At 51.3% G+C, this 27648-nt stretch overlaps 2 protein-coding genes, 1 non-coding gene and 1 pseudogene across 3 annotated transcripts in view; 3 read left to right on the top strand and 1 right to left on the bottom strand.

Annotated features, from left to right (window-relative positions):
* Positions 1–11236: 11236 nt before the first annotated feature.
* LOC119064673 (mediator of RNA polymerase II transcription subunit 25-like) lies at positions 11237–13243 on the top strand (annotated as a pseudogene).
* Positions 13244–14985: 1742 nt separating this feature from the next.
* LOC128626753 (mediator of RNA polymerase II transcription subunit 25-like) lies at positions 14986–18961 on the top strand. The gene has a single exon (XM_053661150.1). It carries the CDS (start codon positions 16374–16376, stop codon positions 17205–17207), a length of 834 nt encoding a protein of 277 aa, XP_053517125.1. The 5' UTR covers positions 14986–16373; the 3' UTR covers positions 17208–18961.
* A 1973-nt stretch (positions 18962–20934) lies between these two features.
* On the top strand, positions 20935–21007 carry TRNAM-CAU (transfer RNA methionine (anticodon CAU)). Its single transcript has one exon. It is a non-coding gene; the product is annotated as a tRNA-Met (tRNA).
* A 2254-nt stretch (positions 21008–23261) lies between these two features.
* TBC1D31 (TBC1 domain family member 31) overlaps positions 23262–27648 on the bottom strand; it is a 48603-nt gene continuing 44216 nt past the window's right edge. The window contains exon 21 of the mRNA XM_037166750.2: positions 23262–24554. Coding sequence (XP_037022645.2) covers positions 24415–24554 — 140 coding nt within the window. The 3' untranslated portion in view covers positions 23262–24414. The remainder of the gene's footprint in view (positions 24555–27648) is intronic.

Genomic DNA, 27648 nt, shown 5'->3' on the forward strand with positions numbered 1-27648 from the left:
CAGCAGGGCACTGCCAATATCTGCTAAGACAGCTACGCCGGAAACCAAGGGCTGTGCGGCCTTCAAGCAGCCAGTGCAGGAGGAGCGAGGTCTCTCTGTGGTATTGTTACGGGAAATGAAGCGACCAGACACCGAGGGTTTCTGGAGTACGAGGTTTATTCCTTTTACATGCATGGGCCCAGAGGAGTCAGTCTCCAAATTCTGAGCCCTGAACAAAAGATTCTTGGGGAATATATAGATTAGGGGTCTTCCTATCTACGTGGCAAAGCAGGATACAGAAGCAGAATGCGGTAATTAGTTCTGTCTACGGGGCAGAAACAGAGCTCAAGGACACAGAAACAGAATGCGGTAATTAGTTCTATCTACGAATGAAGCAGAGTTCAAAGGCTCCTATTATTCAGTTCAAAGGCTCCTATCAGTATATGTACTCTTTGGCGGAAAACTGCTAAAAGCATTGGTACCCTCCCCAAAGCCATGGCCCGTGTGGCTCAGTCCAGTAGTAGAGTAATATTTTCAAAAGCACAGTCCAAATAAAACGAATTTTAAGAGAATTTCTTCTTCTCTTTTGAAGGACATTGAAGGAATTCAACTCATGACCTTGCATAACTTTTCCTTTATTCTATTTTATCTCTTCATCACAATACCTGGAACCTTTGAGAGGACAGACGTAATAAGCTCTTTCTCCCTATTGTCCCCTCGATGCCGTGCCAAGACTATTGAGTCCTTTAGAATAGGCAGCACACACACACTGTCTCCTCTAACCCCCCTTCCTGCGCTCCTGGCAGACACGACTAATTGATCACAGGGCTCTTTACTGGGGGCTGGGAACCGCCCTCTTATCTGCAAGGAATCTTGGATGTATGTCAAGTGCCCCAGCTTACTAATGAGTGAACTGCAGCCCAGAGAGGGGAAGTGACTGTCCTCAAAGTCACATGGCTGGCCAGAGATTCTCCCCAGTGTGGTCCCTCACCTCTTCTCCTCTGTAGCCCCAGCCCTGTGATCATTCCTGCTGGGTCCACTGACTGAAATAACAAATTCCCCCACCTGGGATTGTGTCTGCGCCAGGAAGGCTGGCCAGCTGGTGAGCCACACCTTCAAAGGACCTGTCAGCTCTGGGAATTGAGGATTATGAAGGATTTGCCTTCTCTGCCTCGTGGCCTGACGTGTATAGTCTTTTCTGCCCTTGAGTGCACCTGATAACGAGAAAAAGGAGGAGAAGACAGGCTCCTATTAGCAGATGAGTGGGGTTGGGGGTTCCTTTATTAGGAAAATTGGGTCCTCCCACCCAGCGGGCATGGAGACATTTTTGGTTGTCACACTCAGGGGTCATGCTACATCATCAACTGGGTGTGAGCCAGGGATGCTGCCACATCTCACAATGCAGGCGACAGCTGACAAGAACCACCTGGTCCCCAATTCGAGAGTGCTGAGACCGAGCAACACTGGTCTAGGGGCGACTGACCCTCATCCATGCGGGAGGTCCAGTCAGTCCCCTGCCTTCGTTCAGCCCCTCCTCTCAGCAAGAAATCTTTGCCTCCACCTCCACAACTCACTCGAACATTTCTCAAGAGTTCAAGGTCTCTCACGATTCCCACCTGCGTAAGCGAGCATTTCCTAATTATTCCTCCTCTGCTCCTGCCAAGTGCTGGGGGCTCTGTCTCGTCTCCCCCACGGCATTTCATTCCTAGAATGTACAACAGCAAAGAAGCCTCCGTGCGTCAGAACCAGCAAAGCTGCGTTCAGATTGTGCCTAAGATACTGTGTGACCTTGGGGAAGTCACTTCCCTGGGCTTCATCTTTCCATCCACATAGTAACAGCTGACCTTCATGGGGCATGTCCAGTGTACCAGGTGCTCTTCTCAGCGTCTTGCACGTGTTAACTCACTCAATGCCCATAGCAGCCCCATGAGTTTGTGCTATTACCATTTCTCATGGATGAAGGAAACTGCAGCCCAGAGGTCAGATACCTAACTCGCCCGAGGTCACCTGGCCGGCAAGCAGCACTGTTGGGAGCTATACGTGGGTGGTCTGGTCCTGGAGTCCCCTTACTAACCACTGAACCTTCTGCCTCTTTTATGGGATGAACCCCAAAGGGTGTGAGATCTAAAAGAGAAGGCTAGGGGAATATGTGACCCAGCCTTGCCCCATTTCTGCTCCGCACTTCAGCCTAAGGCAGCGCCGGTCTTTCTTTCTGAGCTTTCCACATGGTTGATGCAGTTGAAGGTTTACAGCGTAGGAGCTTGTCAGACACCCTAGTCAAGTGGTCAGAGGGGTCCTTGTCCACAATGGGACACACCGAAAGCTTGAGCCACCTGATAGGATGCAATGAGGAGAGCATAGAATTGCTCCTGTGATACCCCTGCTGAAGATGTACCACCTGAATTTGGACTGTCTCATAATTGCTGGTTTAAGTGAGAATCCCCTTCTTTAAACTGTGCCAAGTCATGACTTAGCTTTTCGGACCTCTCCACCCAATGCCTATCCCAGTTTGGGGCTGGCCTAGAGTCGGCACTCAATCGATGCTTGTTAGGTGAGTGGACGGCTAGGAGGTCCTGGGGCAGGAGCCGGCTTATGCAGCAGAGCTTGTCTGGGGGAGCCAAGGGCTGAGAGCCTGGGCTGGGGGCCCAGGAACCTGGAGGAACTGAGTGCCGGTTCGGCCTCACGGAGCAGCTGCCGCCTTTTCCCTTCCCCGTCCAGGCCTGCAGTGGCACAAAAATTGTACAGCCCCGTTACCCAGTGACCTGAGACATACAATTAAGTTGAAAATTAGTTGGCATAATTAACTAGATGGATGAATACCTCGCTGTCAACACTGATCAATCCATTCTGCCTGTAATCAGCTCAGTGCAGGCAGGCAAGGAGCCCTGACAGCTGCTGCTTCTGCTGGCAAGTGAGGACATGGGGTGGGAGAGGAAACAAGTGCCCAGCCAGGTGCCCTAAACCCCGCCCACCCACCCGCCCACAGGTCCTTCCTCAATTGCTCAGCAAGGGAGCAGCCTTTCCAGGGCTGTCTGCAGTGGGCTCATCCTTGGCACCCAGCAAAACCACAGCGTAATTCTCAGGGGACCAGAGTGGCAAAGTCCCCTTGCTCTCCCAGCTTCCATACTTCCTAGTTCCAGTCCATTGCTAGAGATTTCTGGCCTGCAGAAGAACCACAGGGGCTCCATTTCTGGGCTAGCAGATTTGCAGAAGCTTTTAAAAGTTAAGATGTAACTTAGATGCAGCAAAATGCATCCATGTCATCGTATGGCTCTGTGAGTGTTCAGAGACGAATACAGTCATGTAACCACCACCACGATGGAGACACAGACTATTTCCAGCATTGCAACAGTTCCCGAGGCCCTGCTGGTGTCACACGTTTCCCCCAGCCCCCAGCTCCTGGCACCCCCTGATCTGTTACTTTTCCCTAAACATTTGCCCATTCCTGAATGTCCTATAAGGGAATCATACAGTGTGAGCCTTTGGGGCCTGGCTTCTTTCACTCAGCTCAGGTGCTTGGTGTTCATCCTCATTGTGGCTGTGTGTCTGTGGGCAGCTACTTTTTACTGCCGAGAAATATTTCACTGCACAGATGCACTGCAGTTTGTTTATCCATTTCCCAGTAGGAGGACATGGGGTCGTTTTTAGTTTGAGGTATTCATGAATAACCCCACTATAAATATTAACATACAGGCTTTTGTGTGAATGTGAGTTTTCATTGCACTTAGATCAATGCCTAGGAACTGGGTTTTAGGGGAGGCGTGTATAGATAACTTCATAAGAAACGGTCAGACTGAATGCTGAAGTCCTGTACCATTTTGCATCCCACCCGAAGTGAGTGGGACTTCCAGGAGCGCCACCTCTTTGTCACTGCATAAGCTTAAAAAACAGTAACATTCGTAGCTGGAGATGGGGGGCAGGGTGCAGTGCATAATCTGGAGGGCCCCGCGCCAAATGGAAACCCAGGGCCCCTCATTCAAAACAAGAGGGAAAAGTGGCAACAACAGTATTAAGATTGAAAGCTTTTTCTTTTCTGCTGCAGTTTTTCTGATGACTTCTCAAATTCTCATGGTGTTTTTTTGTTTGCTAGTTAATATTTTAAGTAAAAAAAGATTAAAATTCAAAACTATGAGTATGAATTTCACCATTTATCTTTATATTGTGCAGTGCCATTTTAAATGCAAATATGGGAGCGTTTAACTTGTATGCAGAGTCGATGAAATGACACAGTTCGTATTTTGTCTGTATATGCAAATGTTTCATTCTTACCAGAAAGTGGAAATGCCCCATAAAACTAACTCAACTGTTTTTATTTCACTTCTTGATATGTACACATTCTACCTGCACTGACTGCCGTGGGCTTACTGGTGAGCAAGAAAGAACAGAAAAGAGATGGAATGTTTTTTCTTTCCTTCCCGGTTATCATTCTCAGCAGGAAGCAGCTCGCCAACGGAGGGAAGGGACACGAGTGAAAAAGCACACGGTAGATAGAATTCCTTGGTCATTCGAGTTTCTTAAAACAGATGAAGATACGACTTTGGGCGGTGGGCACACAATGCAATATATAGATGATGTATCATACAACTGTACACTTGAAACCTGTATAATTTTATTAACCGATGCCACCCCAATACTTTAACCAAAAAAACAGAAAGCATATAGTAGAATTCCCTGGTCATTCACATTTCTTAGAATGCCATTGCCCTTCTCTGCATTTGAAGCAAACTGGTTCCAACAGAAAGTATGACCTCGTGGGTCTGGGATCACTCCAACCTGGTTTTGTTTTTTTCTATTTCTATTACATAATTATATTTTATTGATTATGCTGACCTAGTTTTAGAGGTAAGGTGCTTACCTCTCTTCACCTCGAGTCCCACTGACCTGTGACCAGTCATGGGTCCACAGGAATTCTGTGTCACGGGGCACTGCACCTGTGAGAAAGCTGCGGGCCAATGGCTCTGCAAGGACTGCAGTGCACAAGTCTCTCTGCTCACACTACCTTGGGCTTCCACTCACAAAGCCCAAATTCAAGGTCAACTCATGAAGCACTTTGAGTTGGTGTCCGCAGAGCACTAAGCCCAGTGCGGGACCCTTCTGACCATGGAGCCCTGTTGGTAACTGCCCTGCCTGGTTTCAGGGACTGTAAACCCCCCCTCCCTCCATGGCTAAGGCTGAGTGAGTGACCTTCGGACCAGAAGCCACTAAGCAGACAAAGCTTATCTCCCTGGCAGAAATGCTGCTTCTGCTCTTTTTTCATAACTGGCCCCCAATGCTTGATTGGTTAGCCAATGACAGGTAAGATTTCCCAAGGGGGAATTTCCTAAGACAGGCATAATCACGTGGAGGCCCCAGGGAAGGACTTGGGCGGCTACAGCAAAAGGGGGTGATGGACCCTCACCCCTCGGCTTTGACATAGCCTGAGTCCTCATTCTATCTGGGAGAAGTCTGCTAATCTCTTAGCTGCCTTACTTCCCCTGCCTGACTTAAGCCTGAAACAATGACAGAGGGTGGTGCAGCCCTGTGCTGGAAAGGGAGGTTCCCTGGATGATCAGGCCTAAGAAAAAAATATGCAAAATTTTGTGAAACCTGCTTGGTTTTGAATGCTCTCAATTGAATGATAAAGGTCCGAGCAGCAAGTGAGTTTATGGCCCCTTAGCTATCTGACCTGGACTCAAAGTAGGCCCTCAGAATTCTTTGCTATCTATTGTTTGATCCTTACTGCTTAACAATGATTAACGAGCTTTACCTGTATTCCTGTGCAAATGAACCCAATAAAAGCCCATTGAGGAAAAGGCTCTTGGCCCTTCTTCTTTGAGAAATCGGCCACTTTCCTCCCCAAGCAGATCAAGTCATGGTAGACTTATTCTCATCTGTGGTAGCCAGGCGGCCCTACGGGTGGACCCCCCCCCCTCCAGCCCTGTGTGTCTGCCCCAGGGGGAAGGCAGGCAGGGGGGAAGGTAGTGGATGACAAAGTAAGGCAAGTGAAGGAAGCTCATCCCAGGGCCATCTGCTCTTTAACTTCTTAGAGATGATTCTTATGATGCTTACGGAGCTCTGGGTACAAGTTACCAAATGGTCCGAAGCTGCACAAGGTGGCTCTGGGCCCTCCCTCCACACTGGGATGGGAAGCCCTTCCTCCCCAGAACTTCGTCCTGTGTCCTTTCCTTAGAGGTTTTTTCTTCTGAAGATAGCTCTGTTGGCTTTTGCCTTTTGCTTTGTGACTATTACAGATTTATAAAAATTGGGGGAAAGTAAAAATAAACAAAATAAAATGCATTAATTGCAATGAAAGAAAACAAACATCTTCCATAGTCACACCACTAGATGTTGTTAACATATCCATGTGTGTTGTGGCGAGAGCATAGATTTGATCCCTTGGGACCCCCTGCCACCTTCCTCTAGAGGGCTTCTCTGTGGCATCTGGGAAGCTCAAACTCCTTTTCCCGGGCCTCCCAAAAGCCAGCGCTCCATGCATGACCCCAGCTCTGGCAGGATTCTGAGCACCCTCTCGTGACTTGGATGGCAGTTGTGTGCAATCGGCAGGCCCCACGCAAGGACTTGGTTCTTCTGCAGCAGCAGGTTAGGCAGAACGGATGTCAGAGGCAGGCGGTGGTGGCAGCAGGAAGGTCTCCCACAGGAACAGTCCATGGCGTGGCTGGGCGTCTTCCTGGTTGGGCGGTCCTGGCCGCTGTGGCATCCAAGTGTGGTCCCCTAGGCCTCCTGGAAGTTCTGTAATGAACCAATCTTCACTCTGTAACAAACCCCTTTCTGCTTAACCAGCTAGAGTGGGTTCTGTTGTCTGCAACAGAGAACTCGTCCTTGGAACTCCAGCTTAAACCTTACTGCCTCCTTCATACCTACTTAATATCTCAGTGAGAAAGCCATTCTGGGTTCACCACTTCAATCCCAGTGGCTACCTCATGCCGCACTCAGTTGAATATCCGTTGGGTGAAACACAGGGCCCCCTTCCGGTAGACCCTGCCCGACAGGACGGGAGAGTGGAAGTACCGGTTTCAGCCATTTCTGTGGACCAAGTGGACTGTTTTCCTTCTACATGTACCTTCTACCCAGGCCAGCACTTGTTGACTGTTTCCCTTTGAGGAGAAAAGCAATGTTCTAGAAGATTCTGGATTGCACCCCTCTTTGGCTCTATGGACTTAAAGACTGTAAGGGTGAATCTGTTCACTGTGGCCAACTCCCCACTTCCCTTCAATGAGCAAAAACCTGCTCTGTGTGATAATTAGGGACAAACCTCTGAGTAGAAAAAGACCCACCGGCTCAGGATGACAAGCTCTGCCTCATTCATTCATTCCACCAGCGCTCACTGAGTGCCTCTGGGGTATGTGTGTGCAAGGTGCCCAGACCCCCCAGTAAATGCCCCTTTGTAATCGGACCTTTTCCCTTCAGCCATCAGACTGTCACCAAAGTAGTTAGAGTCTCTAAGCCTTAAATTATGAGCCAGATGGCGCAACTTTGCCACAATGTAGTTGTGCAATTTCAGGCACAAATATTATGTTTGAAGTACAGGTGCGGGAGCAGATTTTGGTGATAAATTTTGAGAGGATGAATGTTTAAGCAGCCCAGCCCCTTGGTTCCTGACTCCTGTGGGTTAGAACCACGGCGCCCATTAGCCTTGTGAAGAGTGGCCTCATGACTCTGGGCCCTAACACGGCCTTGGATGCCAGGATGCACGCGGTGGCCCCCGTCACTGCCAATACACCTGTTGGAACCGAAAGCAAAACCACTGTCCTGTTCCAGGGCTGTGCAGGGTAGGGGCAGGTCTAGCTCCTCGGGGCCCCAGGGCTGCTGGGACCACACCCGCCACCACCTGTCTCACCTGTCAGGGGGGCAGATTAGGAGAGCCTTCAAGGTGAGTTCTGTAACCCCTTCCTCTCCTACAGGTCCTCCCCACCTATATGTGGGGAGTGGGCAATGGACCTCTCTAGCCAGCTCATGGAAAGGCCCATTTGGTTCCTGAATCAGAGCCTGTATGTCTCTGGAACTAGGGAACAGGTCTTTGATCAGACCAGAAGTCGAGGTTATGGGCCTGAGCCAACCACAGTCCCTTTAAGACAGACAAGCAATGACGGCAGAGCTGAGAAGAATTTTTTTCCGTCATCAGATGCTTGGGCCCTGCCGCGGGCTCTGCACAGCCGACAGCACAGCCTGTGTGAGGTGGTGCCCACAGTCCAGTGGGAAAGACCTTGAACTGGGATAAGCGATAAGGTCAGGGGAGCAAGAGCCATGAGAATATGGGGCAGGGAGGCTGCCCTCACCAGGGGCCAGGGGGCCTCTCTGACCTGATAGGCCCTGGAGGAATTCGCTGGGGGAGGTGGAAGGGAGTGTAGAGGTTGTGTTGAGGGTGGTGAGCGGTGGGAAGAGGTGACCTTGAGAGGTCGGAAGTCAAGGGGGCAGACAAGGGCTTTGGCCTGTATCTCGGTGATGGCAGGAGCTGCTGGCGCTGGCAGCCAGCACCCAGGCAAGGCCAGGTCGGCCTCTGCAGCAGCTTGCTCCGGCCGCACTGCGGAGGAGGACAGAGCGTCCAGCCGGTCGGGGTGCGGCCTTCCTTCTCAGAGCTCCGTCAGCACCATTCACAGCAATGACTCTCAGAAGCTTCCAGAAACAACAGGCTGACTCACACATCCACACGTCCAGTCAGAATGAGTGGGGAGGCCGTGGCCTCCCCCTGCCCTGGACAGACGACAGAGAATGACTGGCTGCTTCCCACGGGGCGTGTCTGCAGAAATCTGCTCCCTCCCTCCACGCGGCCTCCCTGAGCCTCCCTGGACCTGCCCAGCGGGCTGCGCCCTGGCCTCTGGCTTGTCAGAGCCAGAAAAATGAGATGAGCCGCGTGGCCCTCAGCCAAGTCCTACCTCGTTACCAAGTCCTGGTGGGAAAGGGGCCCAGCCAGGGAAGCTTCTGCCACCTCCCAAGGTACCACAGGCGAGCCTCCTCCCCGGACGGGCCGCGCCCCCCAACCCCTGCTTCCCCCTGGCCTTTCCCCTCACCCAGCCTCCTGACCCCCTCTATGTTTTGTATGTGTTTTATTACCATTTTTTTAAGGCAGAGAGAACTGGAACAGAGTTGACAGTCACAGTGAACTTGGGGTCTGGAACCCTCTCACCCCGACTTCCTCCAAAGGGAGCAGTGACGGCTGAGAACCGTTTGAGAAAAAAACAGGTGCCACCTGCGTGCAGCCTGTGCCAAGCAGGTGAGACGGTGACCGTGGATGCGGTGGAAGTGAAGGGAGAGGTGGGGGGTGAAAAGAAAAATCCGGGCTCCTGGCAACCGGGAGGTGCAGACATTTCCCGCAGCTCCTGGCCTTCACCCTCAGGCACGTGGGCAATTCCCCTTGAGCGGCTCAGGGGCCACGGCACGTGGTCCAGAGTCTAGGACACAGCACCACACACCCGGGTTTCCCACAGGCTCCCCAGACTTCCTCCATCAGTCATGGGCACTACAGGAATGTCCACTTCAGTATTTGCCCCTGGAGAGAGATGTTCTGGAGTCAGGAGACCTGGAGCAGCTCTGGCTGCCGTAACAAAGTACCACTGACTGGGGGACTTCAGCAACAGACATTCATTCCCTTGCCGTTCTGGAGGCCGGGCATCTGCAGACAAGGTGTTGGAAGGGTTGGTGTTTTGAGATCCAATGAAAACCTACAAAATCCACGGAATGTTTTGATTTCATTGGATGCATGTTAAAAATCATATATGCAGTTTAAAAAATCATCATATGTAACATATTGGAAATTGCATCCTTTGTAACTAGTTTGTAATGAGAAAGTTGAGATATCAACTGACCATCGTGCGAGGAAGTGTGTAGAAATTTTTCAAAATTATCTTAAGGGGTGTAAAGCGGGGAAACACTTTTGGGTAGTGCCACTGGGGGTGAGAGGCCAGCACAGCTGTCTGACTCGGGATGGAATCCTGTCTGCTGTTACCAGAGGCTCGAACTTGGGCAGGTCACTCTGAGTTTGGCATCTATAGATGAAGGGTCATTCTAATAGTGACTGCTATGCAGGAGGCTGAGCCCTGAGATCTTGACTGCCTATTCCAATAAAGCCAAAAAAACCACAAGGAGGACTGGATGGGGCAGGCACAGCCTTCGTTACTCACATTACAGGGAGCACTGATGGTGGCCACACCTCTGAGTCTCAGATAAAGCAGGCACGAATCCTACACGTGACTCTAAACTGTGTTATCTCAGTGTGTTCGTGCAGAAAGAGAAGTGCAAGAAGCAGTAACAGGACTGGAAGCCACCCCCAAAAAGGGATAAGGAGGGAGTTCATAATCTACTTCCAAAACAACACATCCCTTCTGGCCAGGGGCTCTCTGGCCAAGCCTTCCATCACCAGTGGTGGGAGAGCCATGTCCCGCACAATCCTACAGTGATGATTTTGGGTTTTTTTGAGAGTAAATGAGCCCAGAGGAAAAAGTGCCTACTTCCCCCAGGTAAGGAGTGGGGGAGAAATTGAGGGAAGAAATAGCTGTTAGGTTGGCAGAGAAGGGGACATTTGACCTGGCTGAGGAAGGCAAAGAAGTGATCCCCGTCCCAAAACGGAAGCCCAGCTCCCTCAACCCTATCAAAATTACACCGAAGCTACAGAACAACCATCTTTCAGAACTGCATGAGAACTAGCTGAATGGAATCCACTCAGAGATTTAAAGAAGAAGCCACATTGAGACTGGTAGGTGGGGAGGAGACAAGGAACTGGAGGTTCCCACACCCACAAGTGACAGATAAAAATGGGCTATCTTGGCTGCGGAGATCCACCAAAGGAGCAAGGGGTCCCAGACCCACACCAGGCCCACAACTCAAGGCTCCAGTGTTGGGAAGGGAAGTCCCTGTAACTTCGAGATGTAAAACTGGAGGAACTCGAGGCTGAGGGAGACAGAAGACTCTTGGAGTCCCAGGCAGTTGCTCTTCAAGGGCTGACGCTCGGACTTAATATGACTCACGTACTCTGAGTTCCAGCACTGAGAGAGCAGCAGCTCCAAGGGTGCCAGGACATATGGGGAGGAACTGAGTTATCTGGCATCAGGACCTGGCAGAGGCCATTGTTCCTTTGGTAAGTGTTTCCTTCAAAAAGCCACCAGGTTCTTCCCATACTTGAGTCTCTGCCCCACCCAGAGTCATGTCTACTGAAGCTGTTCCCAGTGGCTTTTCCATAAGAGTGGCCTGTCTTGGCCACTTCAGACTTTGCTAAAATCTCTCAAAGGAGCAGCAGCTGGCCGCAGCGTGCCTCATTCCTCTTGCTACGTGGCCCCAGGCCCAGCACTAGCTGCAGCCAGCTGTGGTTTACAGCTTGGCCTCTCCTGGGTACCTCCCAGCCCAGCCCAGCCCAAATACCAGCCATCTGCACATTGCTTTGCAGCTCTAGTCCGGTGCACTTAGGAAGAACACAGGTAGCCGTTGACTTTGGCCTGCATCTCCCAGGAGGCCCCAGAGCCAGTACACCCAGTGGACAGCTTCAGATCACGTCAAAGCACACCTTAACCTCCTCCACGGGGGACATGCTCAAGGGGTGAACTGAGTGGGCAGCAGAGCCCTGCTGAAGTAAGTCCTACTCTGTCAGTGGGGCCCCTGCACAGCTGGTCTTATTGGGTGGTGGCAGGCAGTCCTTGCAGCCAACTGGCCTGGGTGTAAACTCCCCCCTTTCACGTGCCACCAGCAAGCAAGGCTCCACTGCAACAGGAGAGTGTGCACCTGGAGTGCCCAGCTTGGGTGACTGGGGAGGCTGAGCTACTGGAGCCTGCAGGACACCTACTGCCTTAGGCCACTCTCCCAAGCCCAGGAGACAAGCAGCCCTACCTGATACTTGGAACCAAACACAGGGCGGCTGCCAACTTGAGGAAACAAAGAAACATGAGTGAAAGGAAAGAAGAGAACAAAGCTCTGGAAAAAGAACTCAACAAAATGGAGACAAGAAATTTACTAGATGCAGAGTTCAAAACACTGGTTATAAGTATGCTCAATGAACTGAGGGGGAGAGTAGATGAACTCAGAGAGAACTTCAACAGCATAGAAAAGGACTTGGAAACCATTAAAAAGACCCAGTCCACAGTGGCCCCTGGTCAGGGCCTGGTGCCCACTGCGCAGCATGGGGCTCCACTCATGGAAGGCAAGGCGGCCCAAGTCGGGGTGAGTGGCCCTCCCCCAGCCCAGGTAGGGGTCTTGGCCCTCAGTGGGCAGCAGTCAGTCTCCAACAAACTCCTGGCTGGAGTGGGTTCTGATGTTGCAGGTCTACACTTTGCAGAGGAAGTTCAAACCCACCTCTGTGCACCTCAACACCAGGGCCCATTGACTGCCTTGCCGGGTCTACGTGGAACATGGAGGGAACCAGAAAACAGCAGAGGCCTGGGGGCTGATCACGAATCTCATCCCCAAGCAGCTGCTGCCCACACTGGGCCCTGTGCTCTGGAACTCAAGGAAGGTCCAGTTCCATTTCACCCACAGGGGCCTGGAGATGCTCAAACACTTCTACCACCTCATCGGCCAGGGCTTCCTGGGCAGTGTGTACTTACCCCACATGTCCTCCCTGCTGCCCCCCCCCCAAAGTGTGTCTACTTGTGCTCCTGTACTTGTACAAAAAGATCGTCGTGGGCCTCAGGGGATGAGGGTCCTGCCAGAGCAGCTTGGCTGGCAGTTTCTGGCAGGTCCTCCTGAACCACAAGCAGGTTCAGCAGCAGAAGCTGGAGCAGCAGCCCCAGATGCAGGCACTGCAGGCATGGCAGGCACCCGATGGGCTGGGGCACATTCAGGAGGACGAGCCAGGCCCTCACAGAATCTGCTGCAGCTGTGACTGCAGCAGCCTGAACCTCAGGGCACTGTGGGAACCTCCGCAGCCTCAGACCAGCCACAGCCCCAGGTTGCTGCCCAGCCCTCGACCCCCACAGGCACTGCCCAAGGCCCTCCTGGAGCAGCTTTCAGCACGCCCACTCCTGGACCTATCCTTTAGTCCCAGAACCCTGGGGCCAAACCCAAGTGCAGAGCCTCCTTTTCAACTCATGGCTGCCCTAAACCAGGGTGCCCTCACCTCAGGCCTCCCTCCCCCACCTCCAGCCACCAGAAGGCCCTGCATGACTGCCACCACTGCACCAGGGCCTGGCATAGCCCTCTGCACCTTATCCCCCTTCTGCTCCTCCCACCCACCCAGCCCTGGCCTGCACAGCTTCCCCCTTGGGCTCCACTGTAAGGTCAGACACTATTGAGCTTGTGTCTGGAACCTACTCATCCTGACTCCATTCAAATGGAGCAGATCGCCCCCTCCTCCTCCTCCCTGGCACCTTTCCCAGGGCTTCTAGTCCAAGGAACCCCGGTATCAAAAGGACTCTCCAGTCTCTTGTTCTCCCCACATCCAGCCCAGGGACAAACCAGAGCTGGCTAGGGGGTGATGGAGATCCCTCCACGAGGGTCCCTCGGGCTGCCAGGCAAGCCCAGCTCTGGGAGCTGGATCACTGGCCAGAGTGGGAGCCCAGGCTGGGCCAGCCCACACCAAAGCCTCTCCTCCCTCTCTCTTTCCTTCCCCTCCTCCCTCTTTCCTCTCTGTTTTCTTCTTCCTAGTTCCCTCAGCTCTTTTAAATTACTTAAGTTTTTGAGTAGGAAATAGATGAACATAATTCAGCTATTTTTTCAACTATTCAAACTATACCATGAATAGTCTTCATCCCAGAGAAATATCAAATTCCCAAATTGAGCAATATTCTATAAAATACCTGATGTGTGTCTTACAAACTATCAAGGTCATCCAAACAAGGAAAGCCTTAGAAAGTATCACAGTGGAGGGAGCCCAGGGAGACGTGACCAGTCCATGTGACGTGGATCCTGGAGCACACAAAGGGCATTTGGGGGAAATAAAATCAGAATCAGGATGGACTTCAGTCAATGACCTGTCAAAGCTGGTTCATTAGTTGTAACAAAAGTACCACACTCACGTAAGATGATAGTAATACAGAAAACTGGGGGGTGGGCTTTCTGGAAACTCTATCTGCAATTTCTCTGTAAATCTATGATTGTTAAAATAATCAAGTTTATTTTTAAAAAGTCTTCATCCTTCTGTGTTCAAGTGTGTGGTTCCCACTCCCTCACACATATTCATTGTTGCCTCATCGACCTTAGGTTCCCATGTATCCTTTCAGGGGATTAGTGTGCAAATACTAGCAAATGTGAATACCTGCCCTGACCCCCTTTTACGGGGGTACCCTCCCTTACCATCTCTGTCCTGCTTTCCTCACTCATTGGTATCAGGCTCAGAGAGTCCACTGTTCTTGTTTATACCTGGAAAAACAACATTCTTGTGGCCAGGTCCCTGCTTATGGACAGCAGCTGCTTCTAGTTACTTGGAGTTCTAGCACGACTTCAGGGGATAACTGTGGCCCTGATGAGTCTAAGTGTATGAGAATAAAATCCTGTGGGGGGAGGTAGACTAGAAATGTGAGTTTGGGGGAATTAATATAAACTTAATAAGTGATCGAGAGGAGCTAACTCATGTATATTTCAAATAGGTTATGGCTTGTATGGAATGCATGGGATATTTCCATTTCATTGGATGCATGTTAAAGATCATGTAAGCAGTTTTACTTAGTTTTTAATTAGCATATGCAATATATTGAAAATCACATCCTTTGTAACTGTTTACATTTATAAGAAAGTTGAGATATCAACTGAACATGATGCAAGGAAGTGTGTAGATACTTTTCAAAATTATTTTAAGGGGTGTCAAAGTGAGGAAACACTTTTGGGACCTGCGGCCGGGGATGAGGGGCCAGCGCGGTGGGACGGAATCCTGTCTCCCGTTTCCATCGGTTGGAACTCGGGCAGCACCTCTCTTGTCACTGCGTTTGCGCGGGTGCAAGCGACGGGCCATCGTCATACTGACCCCTTCAGGTGGTCCCGAGAATACAGGAGCCCGGAAGAGGGAGTGCCTTCATCCGTCCCCTCCCCGGAGCAGGGGGAGGAGCAAGCGCGGAGGGAACACCTATCAGGCTGCGGGGAGGAGGGAACCTTTGACCCGGCTGAGGAAGGCAGGCGTCTCGGACATAAAACAAGAGCCTGGCTCTTGCCAGGTTATCAGAATTGCACTGAAGCTGCAGAAGGACGGCGCTTCGACCGCCTGAAATCTAGTGGAGTGGAAATCCTGCTACTAGAGGTTTAAAGAAGAGTCCACGCCGAGACTGGTAGGTGGGGCAGAGACCAGGAGCCGCTGGTCCCCCACCCACGTGTGGTGGGTCAGAATCGGGGAGGATAGCTCGGCTGCAGAGGTCTTCCCAGAGGAGTGAGGGGTCGCAGCCCCGCACCAGGCCCCCAGCCCAGGGTTCCAGTGTCTGGAAGAGAAGTCCCCATAACTTCCGGCTGCAAAAACCAGCGGGACTTGGAGGCTGAGGGGGACTGAAACGCTGCCGGAATCGCGGGCTGTGCCCCTTAAAGGGCCGGCGCTCGGACTTAATCGGACTCGCTAGCTCTGAGTTCCAGCGCCGGGAGAGCAGCTCAAAGGGCGCCAGGGACAAGTGAGAAGGAACTGAATTATCTGGCGTCAGGACGAGAGCTGGGGCCGGGAAGCTCTCTCTCAGACAAAAGTGCTGGCGGACGCCATTGTTCTTTGATGAGCCCTTCCTCCACAGAGCTGGCTGGCGGGCGCCATATCTGATTCTCCGCCCCACCCAATTTCTGGCCTACCCAAACCGTTTGCTGTGGCTTTGCCATAAGAATGGTCTCTCTTCACTAAAGACTTTGCTAAAATCTCTCAAAGGAGCAGCAGCTGGCCGCAGCGTGCCTCGTTCCTCTTGCTACTTGGCCCCAGGCCCAGCACTAGCTGCAGCTAGCTGTGGTTTGCAGCTCGGCCTCTCCTGGGTACCTCCCAGCCCAGCCCAGCCCAAATACCAGCCATCTGCACATTGCTTTGCAGCTCTAGTCCGGTGCACTTAGGAAGAACACAGGTAGCCGTTGACTTTGGCCTGCATCTCCCAGGAGGCCCCAGAGCCAGTGCACCCAGTGGACAGCTTCAGATCACGTCAAAGCACACCTTAACCTCCTCCACGGGGGACATGCTCAAGGGGTGAACTGAGTGGGCAGCAGAGCCCTGCTGAAGGAGGTCCTACTCTGTCAGTGGGGCCCCTGCACAGCTGGTCTTATTTGGTGGTGGCAGGCAGTCCTTGCAGCCAACTGGCCTGGGTGTAAACTCCCCCCTTTCACGTGCCACCAGCAAGCAAGGCTCCACTGCAACAGGAGAGTGTGCACCTGGAGTGCCCAGCTTGGGTGACTGGGGAGGCTGAGCCACTGGAGCCTGCAGGACACCTGCTGCCTTAGGCCACTCTCCCAAGCCCAGGAGACAAGCAGCTCTACCTGATACTTGGAACCAAACACAGGGCAGCTGCCAACTTGAGGAAACAAACATGAGTGAAAGAAAAGAAGAGAACAAAGCTCTGGAAAAAGAACTCAACAAAATGGAGACAAGAAATTTACTAGATGCAGAGTTCAAAACACTGGTTATAAGTATGCTCAATGAACTGAGGGGGAGAGTAGATGAACTCAGAGAGAATTTCAATAGCATAAAAAAGGACATGGAAGCAATGAAAAAGACTCAGAACACAGTGTCCCCTGGTCAGGGCCTGGTGCCAACTGTGCAGTCTGGGGCTCCGCCCTCAGAAGACACAATGGCTCAAGAAGGGGTGAGTGGCCCTTCCCCGGGCCAGTTAGGGGTCTTGGCCCTCGGTGGGCAGCAATTGGCCTCGAACAAACCCATGGTCTGGAATGGGGTCCTTGAGTGGCACAAGAAGCCCAAACCTGGCTATGTGGACCCCAGCTCCAGGGTGATGCGGTCATTGCCTTGCCAGGTTTTCGTGAAGCACAGTGAGAACTTGAAAACAGAGCTGTGGCCCCAGAAGCTATACATGCATCTGTTTCCGCAGCAACTGCTGGCTACACTGGGCCCTGTGTTCCGCAACTCAAGGATGGTCCAGTTCCATTTCACCGAGAAGGACCTGGAGTGCCACCGAGACCTCTACCGTGTCTTGCGCAATGGTTTTGTGGGCTGTGTGCACTTCCCCCGCACGGCCCCCTGTGAAGTGCGAGTGCTTATGCTCCAGTATTCATCCAAGAAGAGGATCTTTGTGGGTGTCATCCCCAACGACCAGAAGGCCTTTGTCACTGGTCTTCGTCAGGCCATCATCAACTACAAGCAGGTTCAGCAGCAGAAGCTGGAGCAGCAGAGCGGGATGGGGGCGTAGACGGCACCCTGCCCCGTGCTGGGGCCCATTCTGGAGGACCAGGCCAGGACCTTGCAGAATGTGCTCAGGCACTGCCTAAGACCCTCCTGGAGCAGCTGCACAAACCTGGACCTGTCCCTCCCTGGACCTGCCTTTGGGCCCCAGAACCAACTAACTGCGGAGCCTCCTCTTCACCCCATTGCTGCCCCAGATCAGAGTGCCCCCACCACAGGCCTCCCTCCCCCATCTCTGCCAGCAGGGGCTTCTACATTGCTGCCCCCATTGCACCTGGGCCTGCTCCATTTGGAGGGAGTCAGGGTGAGTGGGTTCCTGATCCCCAAGCTTAGCAGCACCTGACCTTGTAGTAGAGCCCACCAGGAAGCTGTCCAGGCCAGGCCTGGGTGGGCAGTGGATGCAGGAGCGGGCCACAGCTGGGTGGTTTGTACTGTCAAAACTCATAGAACTGTATAGCAAAGAAGGTAAAGTTGACTGTAAATTTTAAAAGAAAAATGTATAAAGCACTTAAAAAAGAATCCTGATGGTGGAAAAGCACTGTCGGGTATCGAGAACAATCCTTGCAAAGACCTGGAGTGGGAAGTGCTTTTTCTGGGGGTCTACCTTACCCTCACTGGTCTTGGGCCACCAGACATTCACTGCTGGCCAGGTGTAGGGGCCGGGCCATAGCCTGCAGGAGCCCCGGAACCTGCCCACCTCGTGGCCATGTAGCACTGACTTCCTGTTACTCTGGACTCAATTGAGGGCACCAGCCCAGACTGCAGAGCAGTGAAGAAGCACACGTGTGTCTCATCGTGCCAATGTGATAAAAAAAAAAAGTCTTTGCAAACAGGTGGCACAAGTATTAGCAGAATATGTGCACCACCCTTCAGCTCATGTGGTTTACCTTCCACAAATGGGCTGGGGGATGATGGTGGTCACCCCTATGTGGGGACCCAGCTGAGTACCCCACAGGCAGTTTTGGGGACGCAGTGTCTAGACTCCAACCAAGTGGTCACCCCCTTTTTCTCCCTGGCATGTGTCCCAGGACTTGGGGGTCCAAGGATTCCCTAGTACCAAAAGGACTCTGCCTCTGTTTTCCCTGCTTCCAGTGCAGGGACAAACCAAAGCCACTGGGGGATGGCTGAGACCCCTCCACACTGGGTCTCTCGGCTGCCGGGCAAGGCCAGGACTGGGAGCTGGGTGTCACTGGCCAGAGTGGGAGCCCAGGCTGGGCTGTCCCTTACTGAACCCTCCCCCTCCTCCCTCTTTCTTCCTTTCCCTTCCCCCTCTCTCCTCTCCTTTTTCTTCCTAGTTCCTGCAGAATAGTTTTTAAATTACTTAAATTTTTGAGTAGGAAATAGAACATAACTCAGCTATTTTTTTGGCTGTTTAAAGGTATATAGTGGAAAGTCTTCATCCCAGAAAAATAACAAATTCCCAAATTGAGCAACATTCTATAAAATCCCTGATGTGTCCTTAAAAATTGTCAAGGTCATCCAAACAAGGAAAGCCTGAGTGTCACAGCAGAGGGAGCCCAGGGAGATGTGACCACTCCGTGTGATGTGGCCCTAGAGCACACAAAGGGCATTTGGGGAAAATAAGGAAAATCTGAGGATGGACTTAAGTCAGTGACCTGTCAAAGCTGGTTCATCGTCACAAAGGTACCACACTCACCAAGATGTTGATAAGGGAGCCTGCGGGTGGGCTTTATGGGAATTCTACTTTGCAGTTTCTCTGTTAGTCTGTTAAAGTAATAAAGTTTATTTTAAAAGTCTTCATCCTGTCTCCAAGTGTGCTGTTCCCACTCCCCCACCACACATTAATGGTTGGCCTTTGGTTCTTGTGCATCCTTTCAGAGATTGTGTGCAAATACTAGCAAATGTGAATATGCATCCCCCACACACACACCTTTCCTCATTCACTGGTATCAGGTTTAGAGAGGCCACTCTTGGGAAGGTGTTCTTGTGGCCAGTTCCCTGTTTATGGACACTGAGCCGTTTCTAATTTCCAGTTCTGACACAGTTTCAGGGAGTAACTGGCCATGGGTGAGTGCCTGTTGGACAGCCTCCCAGACCCAGTGGGACTTCTGGGTTCATGAGTTTGTAATTATGGGAGATGGGGACAGGGAATTAATTCACACATCAATCAGCATTCCTGGGGCCTGAAGATCTGGGTGAAACTGCCCTGATCACCCAAGTTTTCAGTAGGCCCTGCAAGGATTTCTACGAGTGTGGGCCTGTGGATTCCCTCTGGGTCCTCTGCCTGGCCCTCTGCACTCCTGTGCCTGCAAGGTCTCAGGTTCCTAGTAGCCTTACCCCAAGAACCCCTCTTAGTGGGGTTGTCCTGCCAGGGAGCATGGGTGGGGAGAGCTTTCTCCAGGGTTGGGAGGTGTGGGGTTCCCAGTGGGGACAGCGAGCAACGGTGGCAAGTTCCACTCCATTCTCAAGGTTTGGGGTCAGTACAACCTGCCCAAATCCAGGACTACTTCTAAGGAGACATTAGGGTGCTCTAAGGAGCCCACCCCTCTAGCTACCTGGGGCAGGGGGTCAGGTAGGCTTACCTGCCCTGTATCTCACAGACCTCCCACTCCACAGTTGCCCCCATCTCTTTATGTGTTCCTGTACTCCCAGGAGTTCTAGTTGCTTCTTAAAATGCCATTTTCTCTACATCCTTACACTCATTGCCAATAACATCCCACCTTATCTCCCAGATTCTGGGTGGTTTTAGCGATTCCTCTTTATAATAAAAATTTCTGATAAACAGCAGGTGAAAGTCACATCACGAATATCCATACATCTATCACCTAAATCCACCTGGACATCTTACTACTGGCAGTCTCTGTCCTTACGTCCGTTGGTCCATTAAACCGTGTTATCTTTGGAGGCACTTCAAAAGTGTGGACAGCAATACACTCCCCAAAGCCCTTCTATAAGCCTGCCATTTTAAATTTACTGCTTTAAAGGTAAAATTTACATACAGCGAAATATACAAATCCTAAGCGTGCCTCAGTCTGGCTGATTTTAGATGGTAGGAGTATTTTTATTTAGTAATTATGTGTTCATTTTATCATGTGTTAGGGAGAAAACGCTCCGTTTGAGTGTGCCTCAAGCTTCTTTCAACTGAGTGTATTTAAATAAGCTGGGCGGCGGGCTGGAGGAAGGGGTGGGGATGGGTGGCGACGATGGGGGTGGCGCTTCTACGATGCTGGGGCTGTGTCTCAGGGGTCGTTTCCGCAGCTTCGGTCGCCTCTCGGGACCCGTCTGGGGCGGGGTCTGCAGTGGGGCCGAAACAGTGTGCGTGATTAAATTTTCAAATCACTGTACCTCTGCGCAACCCCTCCAACAGTTTGAGACTGGGCGTGTTTGCACGGGGTCCGGAACACAGCAGGTGTCAATAAGTCTTTCCCGAGATCACAAGTGCTCAAACCCTTTGCAGGCACTATATATATTTAAAAAACCAAAGTCTACCAACACATGAGGCATGCCTCCTTTCCGTTTCTACCCCCGCAGCGCTGTCTAGCAAGCCTCAGTGTTTCTCGACTGATGAACAGACCCGCAGGAGGGGAAGACCCGAGCGCGGGTGGGCGGTTCCGCCAGGGCACCCTCCTATGCCGACGCTGAGGCGGGTAACTCTGAATCTTGCCCTAAGACTCAGTAAAAAAACCCCCAACAACCAAACCTACTTTTCTGAGCATGCGCACAAGACTGGTCAGACAGCCTCATTACAGTACAGAGGAAAGCAGCTCGTAGGTGCCTCGTTAGCGCAGTAGGTAGCGCGTCAGTCTCATAATCTGAAGGTCGTGAGTTCGATCCTCACACGGGGCACAATACTTTTCTTCCTCTAAAGACTGTACCTTCTAGTCTGTACCCTTGTTGGGAAGGGGCATTTTGTTTGCTCCTCTGTGGGACTAGGAGACACCAGGCGTCCTCACTTTTCCGCTTTGGGGACACTCGAGTATCAGCTGACGCTGGGCTCAACCTGTACTTTCCGAAGTACCCTGAGCGGGGAGCGTTTTAAACCCCCGACTCTGCTCCGCGGCCTCCCGGCTTTCTGGGCCCGGGTCGGAGGAGCGAACGGAAGGCGGGCGCGGGACGTTAACAGGGGGCGAGACTCTTGTTATCGCCGCCCGCGACCCCGTGCGGCCCGTGCTCGGACGCAGCTGAGCCTCTTTGGGAGAACCCCACCCTCGCCACCCCGTGCTGCGGCGGGGCTGCCACGAGGGAGCGCCCGGCTGTCCCACGCTCCACTCTCGGCCTTCGCGGGGGGCGTGCGTAGCCCTGAGTTAGTGGGAAGTTCACGTGGGATAAATCCGCTCCTACATTCCTACCTCCTTAAGCCTTGGGGTACCTTCAACTACATCATCGTGCCAGGGAAATCCTGGCACGTCGGTCTGATTACATAGAGGCCAACTCGAGACCACGTTTCTGACATGCAAACTGCTAGAGCTTCTGCCCGAGTGGGCCCGTCTTCTTCCTGCCTCTCCACTCCGATGCACCCTTTAGTACCTGCTCCCCAGTAACCCACCGGATCTTCAAGCCCTTCTCCTAGAGTGCCCCATGTTACACTGGCAGTAGGGGGCGCTGGAGGACAGGTAGGGAGAAGGCACGCCTCGGCTCCAAAGTGCTGTTTTGCTTATTCTTGCTCCTGTTTCATGGTTCATCAGTGGTGCGAGTGAGTGGGGCCGCCAAGGGGTGCTCTGCCCTAGCCGTGTGCTCAGAGCTCGCAGTCTCTGTGACTTCACAGTATCAGCCCACTGACCGTTTTACTGCAGTACCCCCAGCATGGGCGTGGCATATTCCAGGTCTAGTGCCAGCAGCAGGGCCCCGATGCACTCTGAGCGCCTGCTGTCTGATACTCTCGGTTGGCCTGTGCACCAGTAGGTGGTTCCCTGTGGCTCTCTGGACATGGCCTGTGCTGGCCAGTATACTCCGATTCGACAGCGCTCAGGGTCCTGACTCCCTGACTCTATGTGATTTTCACCCAACAGCCTTGGGTGGCCTGCGCATCCCAGAGATTTACTTTCTGAGACCTGGGGACTGTGGGCCAGCTCTGGCCTGGGCCCCCCAGCAACCCCCTGCTATCCAGCGGTCTGCAACCACGGCTCCAATGAACTCTGAGCCTGAGCCTTGGGGGAAGGAGGGAGCCTGTCTTCCAAGTTTTTCTTTACCCTCCCTCAGTCCTACTCACCCTTTCAAATTCTCACTGCATCTTTAATGATTCCACTGTCATAGTTTGATAATTCTGTAAAATTTTCTTGTTCAGATGATCATGTGTCTTGCCTCCTGGTTGAACCCAGAGTGATAAGAAATTAAACAGGAAGTCCAGAATCTGATAAGTGCACCCATACTCATAAAGCCTTTGGTGGTCCTTGTAAGTCATTGTTACCACTTCATACTGGAGAGAAACTCTTTTAAGTGTAGTCATTGTGGACAGGGATTTAGCTAAAGCCCCAAATTTATCCAACACTGTGCAATCACAGCAAAGAGAAACCTTATGAATGTTAATATGAAAAGACCTTCAGGAAACTGCTTTAACAAACTCAAGGGAGTGCTTGACAGAAGCTGTTAGAGCCAATGTGGGAAGAATTTTTGCCAACCTCAAACTTTCTAGAGCATTTAAATGGTAAAGAAACTGAGGTAAGGTTGAAGCTATAATGTCAAGCAGCAGGAAGGGATCATCAGAAATGTATTTCATGAAATCTGATAACCTTTGAAATGCCAACCAAGCACATAGGAACAGAGATCCAGTCATGTGTCTGAAATCTAAGGCTGTGACTTTATCAAGATTATTTTTGGGAGAACTGTAGGCTCAGAGAAAATGAAAATCAAAAGAATCTCTTCATTTGGTTGAGGGTGTGCATAACTCACCTTCATTGGATGAACAGAAACTTAAAAAATATAAGTATTGTAATACTAAAAGAGATGTGTGTATAGTTCCAAAACCAATCAAGTAAGGTATAAACTCTAGTAAAAGACCTGAACTGGTAATATATACCCGCTTCTGGCTGGTAGAGTCACAGTATTTTATCTTTCAGTTATAGTTGATATTTATTATTAGTTTCAGGGGTACAGCACAGTGGTTAGACAATCATATACTTTACAAAGTGATCCCCCCCAATAAGTCTAGTGCCCACCTGGCACCATACAGTTATTATAATATCAACTATCTTCCTTACGCTGTTCTTTACATCCCTGAGAATTAATTACATGTTAGAATTTGAATGCCTTTAGGTGAGCAAGTTCTAGCTGACCGAAGTTCCCATCACACCTTACATATTTTTACATCCGGTGACCTCCTGCCCCCAATCATACCAGCCTGCCCTGTGAAGGCATGGGCAGAACTGCCTGAACACGAGCGAAAAGTGAAGCTGAGGAAAGTGCTCTTGGGAAACCGATGTCTTGCTTGGTGACACCTCAGAACTTTGACTGCTGGACAAAAAGAGCAGTCCGCTTATTGAAAATATTTGGTTTACCAAAGATGGCATTTGGTGACCACCAGAAAAAAGAATTCCTACTACGTATTGCACACTGCTCTATGTCAAGCACTGTCCAGGTACTTTATGTCCATTATCTTATTTAATACTCATTATCGAGGCCATGTGTGACTTCCACCCCCCTTTTGGAAATGAGTTCAGAGAACTACTACTCCGCCCAGGGTGACGGGGCAGACTGGGTCTGCGCTAAGGCCGGGAGAGCGGAGAGGAGCAGTGCTCAGGAGACGTAGGCACATGCTGATGTTGGGAGCATGGTGTTCGAGCGTGATCCCACCGAGCTCCGAAGAGGAGATGCTGCTTTGGGGGCGGGGGAGGGGTGGGGGCACAGAGGGCTGCAGTTTCAGCCACTCCACACCGTGGGACACCGTGGGACACCGTGGGTGCGCTAGTCACTGCCAGGTCACTTCATTGTTGGTCCTGGCCGGATAGCTGTTGAGATGGTTTCCTGCTCTTCCTGTTTTATCTTAAAAATTAACCCCATCAACTAAAGTGACGGAGGTTTAGGCTGGTTCTCACAACCTGAACGAGCCTAACACAAGCAAAATTTTGTTCATTGTGAGAAGTACCAGAAGCCACTTCCAAGCCAAAACATAAGAATTTAATGGAACACATAATTTTCATACACAGTTTTCTATACAAAAGGTTGATTTTTACAGGAATTTAAAATAAATAATCTAAAAATCAGTGTCACTGATCGCAAAAGAGGTATTTCTCTCTCTTTGACTCGCCCTCGGTGACCTACGTGGCCACGAGAGGCGGCGGCGTCTGGCACCTGCCGCGAGCCCGGGCGGCGAGCCTCCGGCGCAGGGTCCTCACTCTCTCCAGCAGATCCGGGTCCGCCGCGTGTGGACACTGGGCTTGTCTTTGGTTCAGAGAAACTTGAAAACAGAATTAAAAATTAACAATCGTTTAATTTTCTGATGTTAGCAACGCTACAGCCTTTATTCTAAAGGTAAAGGTGTTGTAGAAATCAGTAAGGAAATATTGTAAAAACCAAATTTCTTAAACAAAAGCCTACTGACATATTTACTACCAGGCCCTATGTTGTTCCATTTACAAGCTAAATATTGATTTGTTGAATTGAATGAACGCCATCAGACAACTGGTCTGCTTTTGGTTACGAGCGTTTTTTTAGTTTGGAGATACTGCCTTTTCAATTAGGCACAGAGCCCGTCCAGAAGAGAATGTGGGTTCTTTGCAACAACAGCTGAGTTTCCTCATGAGGATACTTTTAATGGAGTGAGAAGAGGCGTTCCAATTTGCCAGAATTAATATTGTATACACCAGGACCACTTCCCAGTGATTAAATAAAAATAAATGGGGAAAAAATGGATGCCCTCTACTGCCTGGGTTTGGTAACACCTCCATTGCGTCCATTTTAGGATTTCCATGACCAATGTCCTGGGAAAATGGCATCACTGTAAGACAGGATACTAAGAAGCTAGGAAAATTCCTGGGCAAGTGCAATGGAGAAACTGAGACGAGGAAAGTAAACAAGGCCAAACAGCTTGAACAAATTATAGCCAGCTGGCAAGTGGCAAGACCTTATCTCCTCTAACCAAGGACACCTGGGAGCAGACGGTCTCCACCTCTTCCCACAGCCAGAGACTATATAGCTTCCCCAGCTACACACTGTGGGTCGGGAAGAGAGGAATGAATGCGAGCACGCGGGCAGGGAGAGCGAGAGCCCGCCCGCCCGCCCGCCCGCTCGCTCGCTCGGAAGAAGCTGCTGACTCCCTTCTCAGCTCCCCTCCTACTCCCAGGAGAAACCGTGCTCCCTCTAGAAATTCCCCTTCCTAAATCCCCGCATTTCCCCTCTATAAACTTGCTTCTGGAAGCTCAAAGAGAGGTAGATGTTTGGGCTTTTACCTGCTACCTTCTCAAACTGCTGGCCTCTGATATCAAAAAAGTGCCAATTACAATCGTCTCTGCTTTGGGCTGAGCAGTGACAGGCAGCACGCGCCCCGACTCTGCTGCCTCTGGTTTCAAATGTGCCATAAATATAACTGAAGTCACAGTCTTGCTGAGATATTGCCAAACTTAAAATAACAGAAGAAATCTTTCTGGTTTATCGACTTACTCCAGGTAGAGGAATCCATTTCAGAAATGTCACTCAATAGTGAGGTTCTGGGCAAAAACAGCTGGAGACAACCTGTTCACTTTGGCACCTGGCACTACTGTTACAAGAGGGAGGTGACGAAGAGGGCGCCTGGGTGTGTGGCCGCAGCACAGTGCAACTGCCGAGGAGGAGGTCGAAAAGCCCCCTCTGAGAAGGATGCTGAGAGGAACTAGGCAGCATTCAAAGAGCAAGGGAAGGGCATTTGGGATTATGAGCTGAGCAGTTCTGATAAAGTACTTTAAAAATACCTTTCACCAAAACAAAAAGCCATCAAACAACTCAAATATAGATGGTAGGGTGCAGCTCCCCAACTTTTATTGGAAGGGATTGTGAAATGTGGTTACCTTCCTTGAGGACTGACTGCTGGCTCTGAGGAGGCAGGGCTGAGCCGCAAAGTACACAGACGACCAGAGCCAACAGGCACATTTACCCGAAACCTTAGGCAGCAAGCAGCACAGAGTTCCACCCGTTACTGGTGCCCCCGCCATTTTCAGTCAATCAGTCCCCTCGTTTCAGAAGTTACGCTCACTCTTCGGCTGTGCTCGTGTCGTTCCCTAACTCCCGCAGCCTTACATCCAACGAGACACCAAAGTCTTTGATTTGTCATCCTAAAGCCACTCAGGACTGTCCCTTCTTTGCTGCTCCCACCCTAGGGTCCACGCCTCCAGGAGCCGGGCGCAGAATGTGTGAGGCACACCCCTCAAGATGCCTGCCTTTCCCTGCTCTCAAGAGCCGCAGCTAATGGTTTTAGCTCAATGAATCATTAAGACAACTGGCTAATTACCAAGTGACTAATTTGATCTAGTGGGGGGATGGCATACAGGTCACCCTCAAATATGAACGGGCTGTCACGTGGCTGATGTAGGAAGTGTCATCTGCCTTGCTCCAGAGAAGTTTCTAATGAGAATTAAAAAAAAAAACCAAAACAACACAGACGAGAAAAGCAGATTCAACTGTACGGAGCCTTTAGCTGAGACGCTGGCAAAAATGGAACGAAGCAGCGGGCTTGGCGGCTCCGCTGGGACGCGGCAGCTCCCGAGTTCGCGGCCCAGGCCTGGCCGCCGCTCCCGCCCACCCACTGAGCTCTGCAGGTCCTTCCCAACCAGAGAGTCACCGTCCCTTGCCTCCCTTCGGTCCTAAATCCATCCTGCCCGCAGTGGTTTAACACGTCTCCCCAAAGAAACATGCAGTAAATTATCACACAGTAAACTACAGCGATGTTGCTGTGTCATCAGCAACATCGGCGCCTCCCAGCGCCTCCCTTCTATGTCCCACCGACACCCCAGTAGGTGCTGAGCACCTCCCATCAAAACGCCACTCTCCTGCCCTGGCTGCGCGGCTCAGTGGGTTGGAGCACTCGTCAACAGGCTGTGGGTTCGATCCCCAGTCGGGCCGTGCAGGGGGCAACCCATCCACGTTTCTCTCTCTCTTCGCCACCCACCTCCCCATCCTGCCACTCTTCCTCTCTCTAAAATCAATTTAAAAAACATCCTTGGATGAGGATTAAATAAACAAAACGATTTTCCTAACCATAGCTGATCATCTCCCAGTTTTAGGATTAAATGGCTTTGGTTGAACTTATATGCCCCATATGAAGGACATAAAAAATCCTCACACATCGACCTTTGAAAAACGCCGGTTATTAACCCACTCCTCTCTCAGCGGGGACATCGGGGAAAGGCTGGGAAGGAGCGGGCAGAGGGGCTGACGTGCAGGGAGACTCCCCACTGATGAGAGAAGCTCCGACAGCTTCTTCCCTTTTTCTGCTTCTGAACCCACGCCTTCTCTAAAAGCCTCAAGACTGTCCCCTCCCTCACGGGGCAGGTGTGGCGGGCTCGAGAGAAGCGGCTGCA

Source organism: Artibeus jamaicensis, unplaced genomic scaffold (genome assembly GCF_021234435.1).
Source record: "Artibeus jamaicensis isolate MK-2021 breed Jamaican fruit bat unplaced genomic scaffold, CSHL_Jam_final scaffold_916, whole genome shotgun sequence".
Classification (NCBI taxonomy): Eukaryota; Metazoa; Chordata; class Mammalia; order Chiroptera; family Phyllostomidae; genus Artibeus; species Artibeus jamaicensis.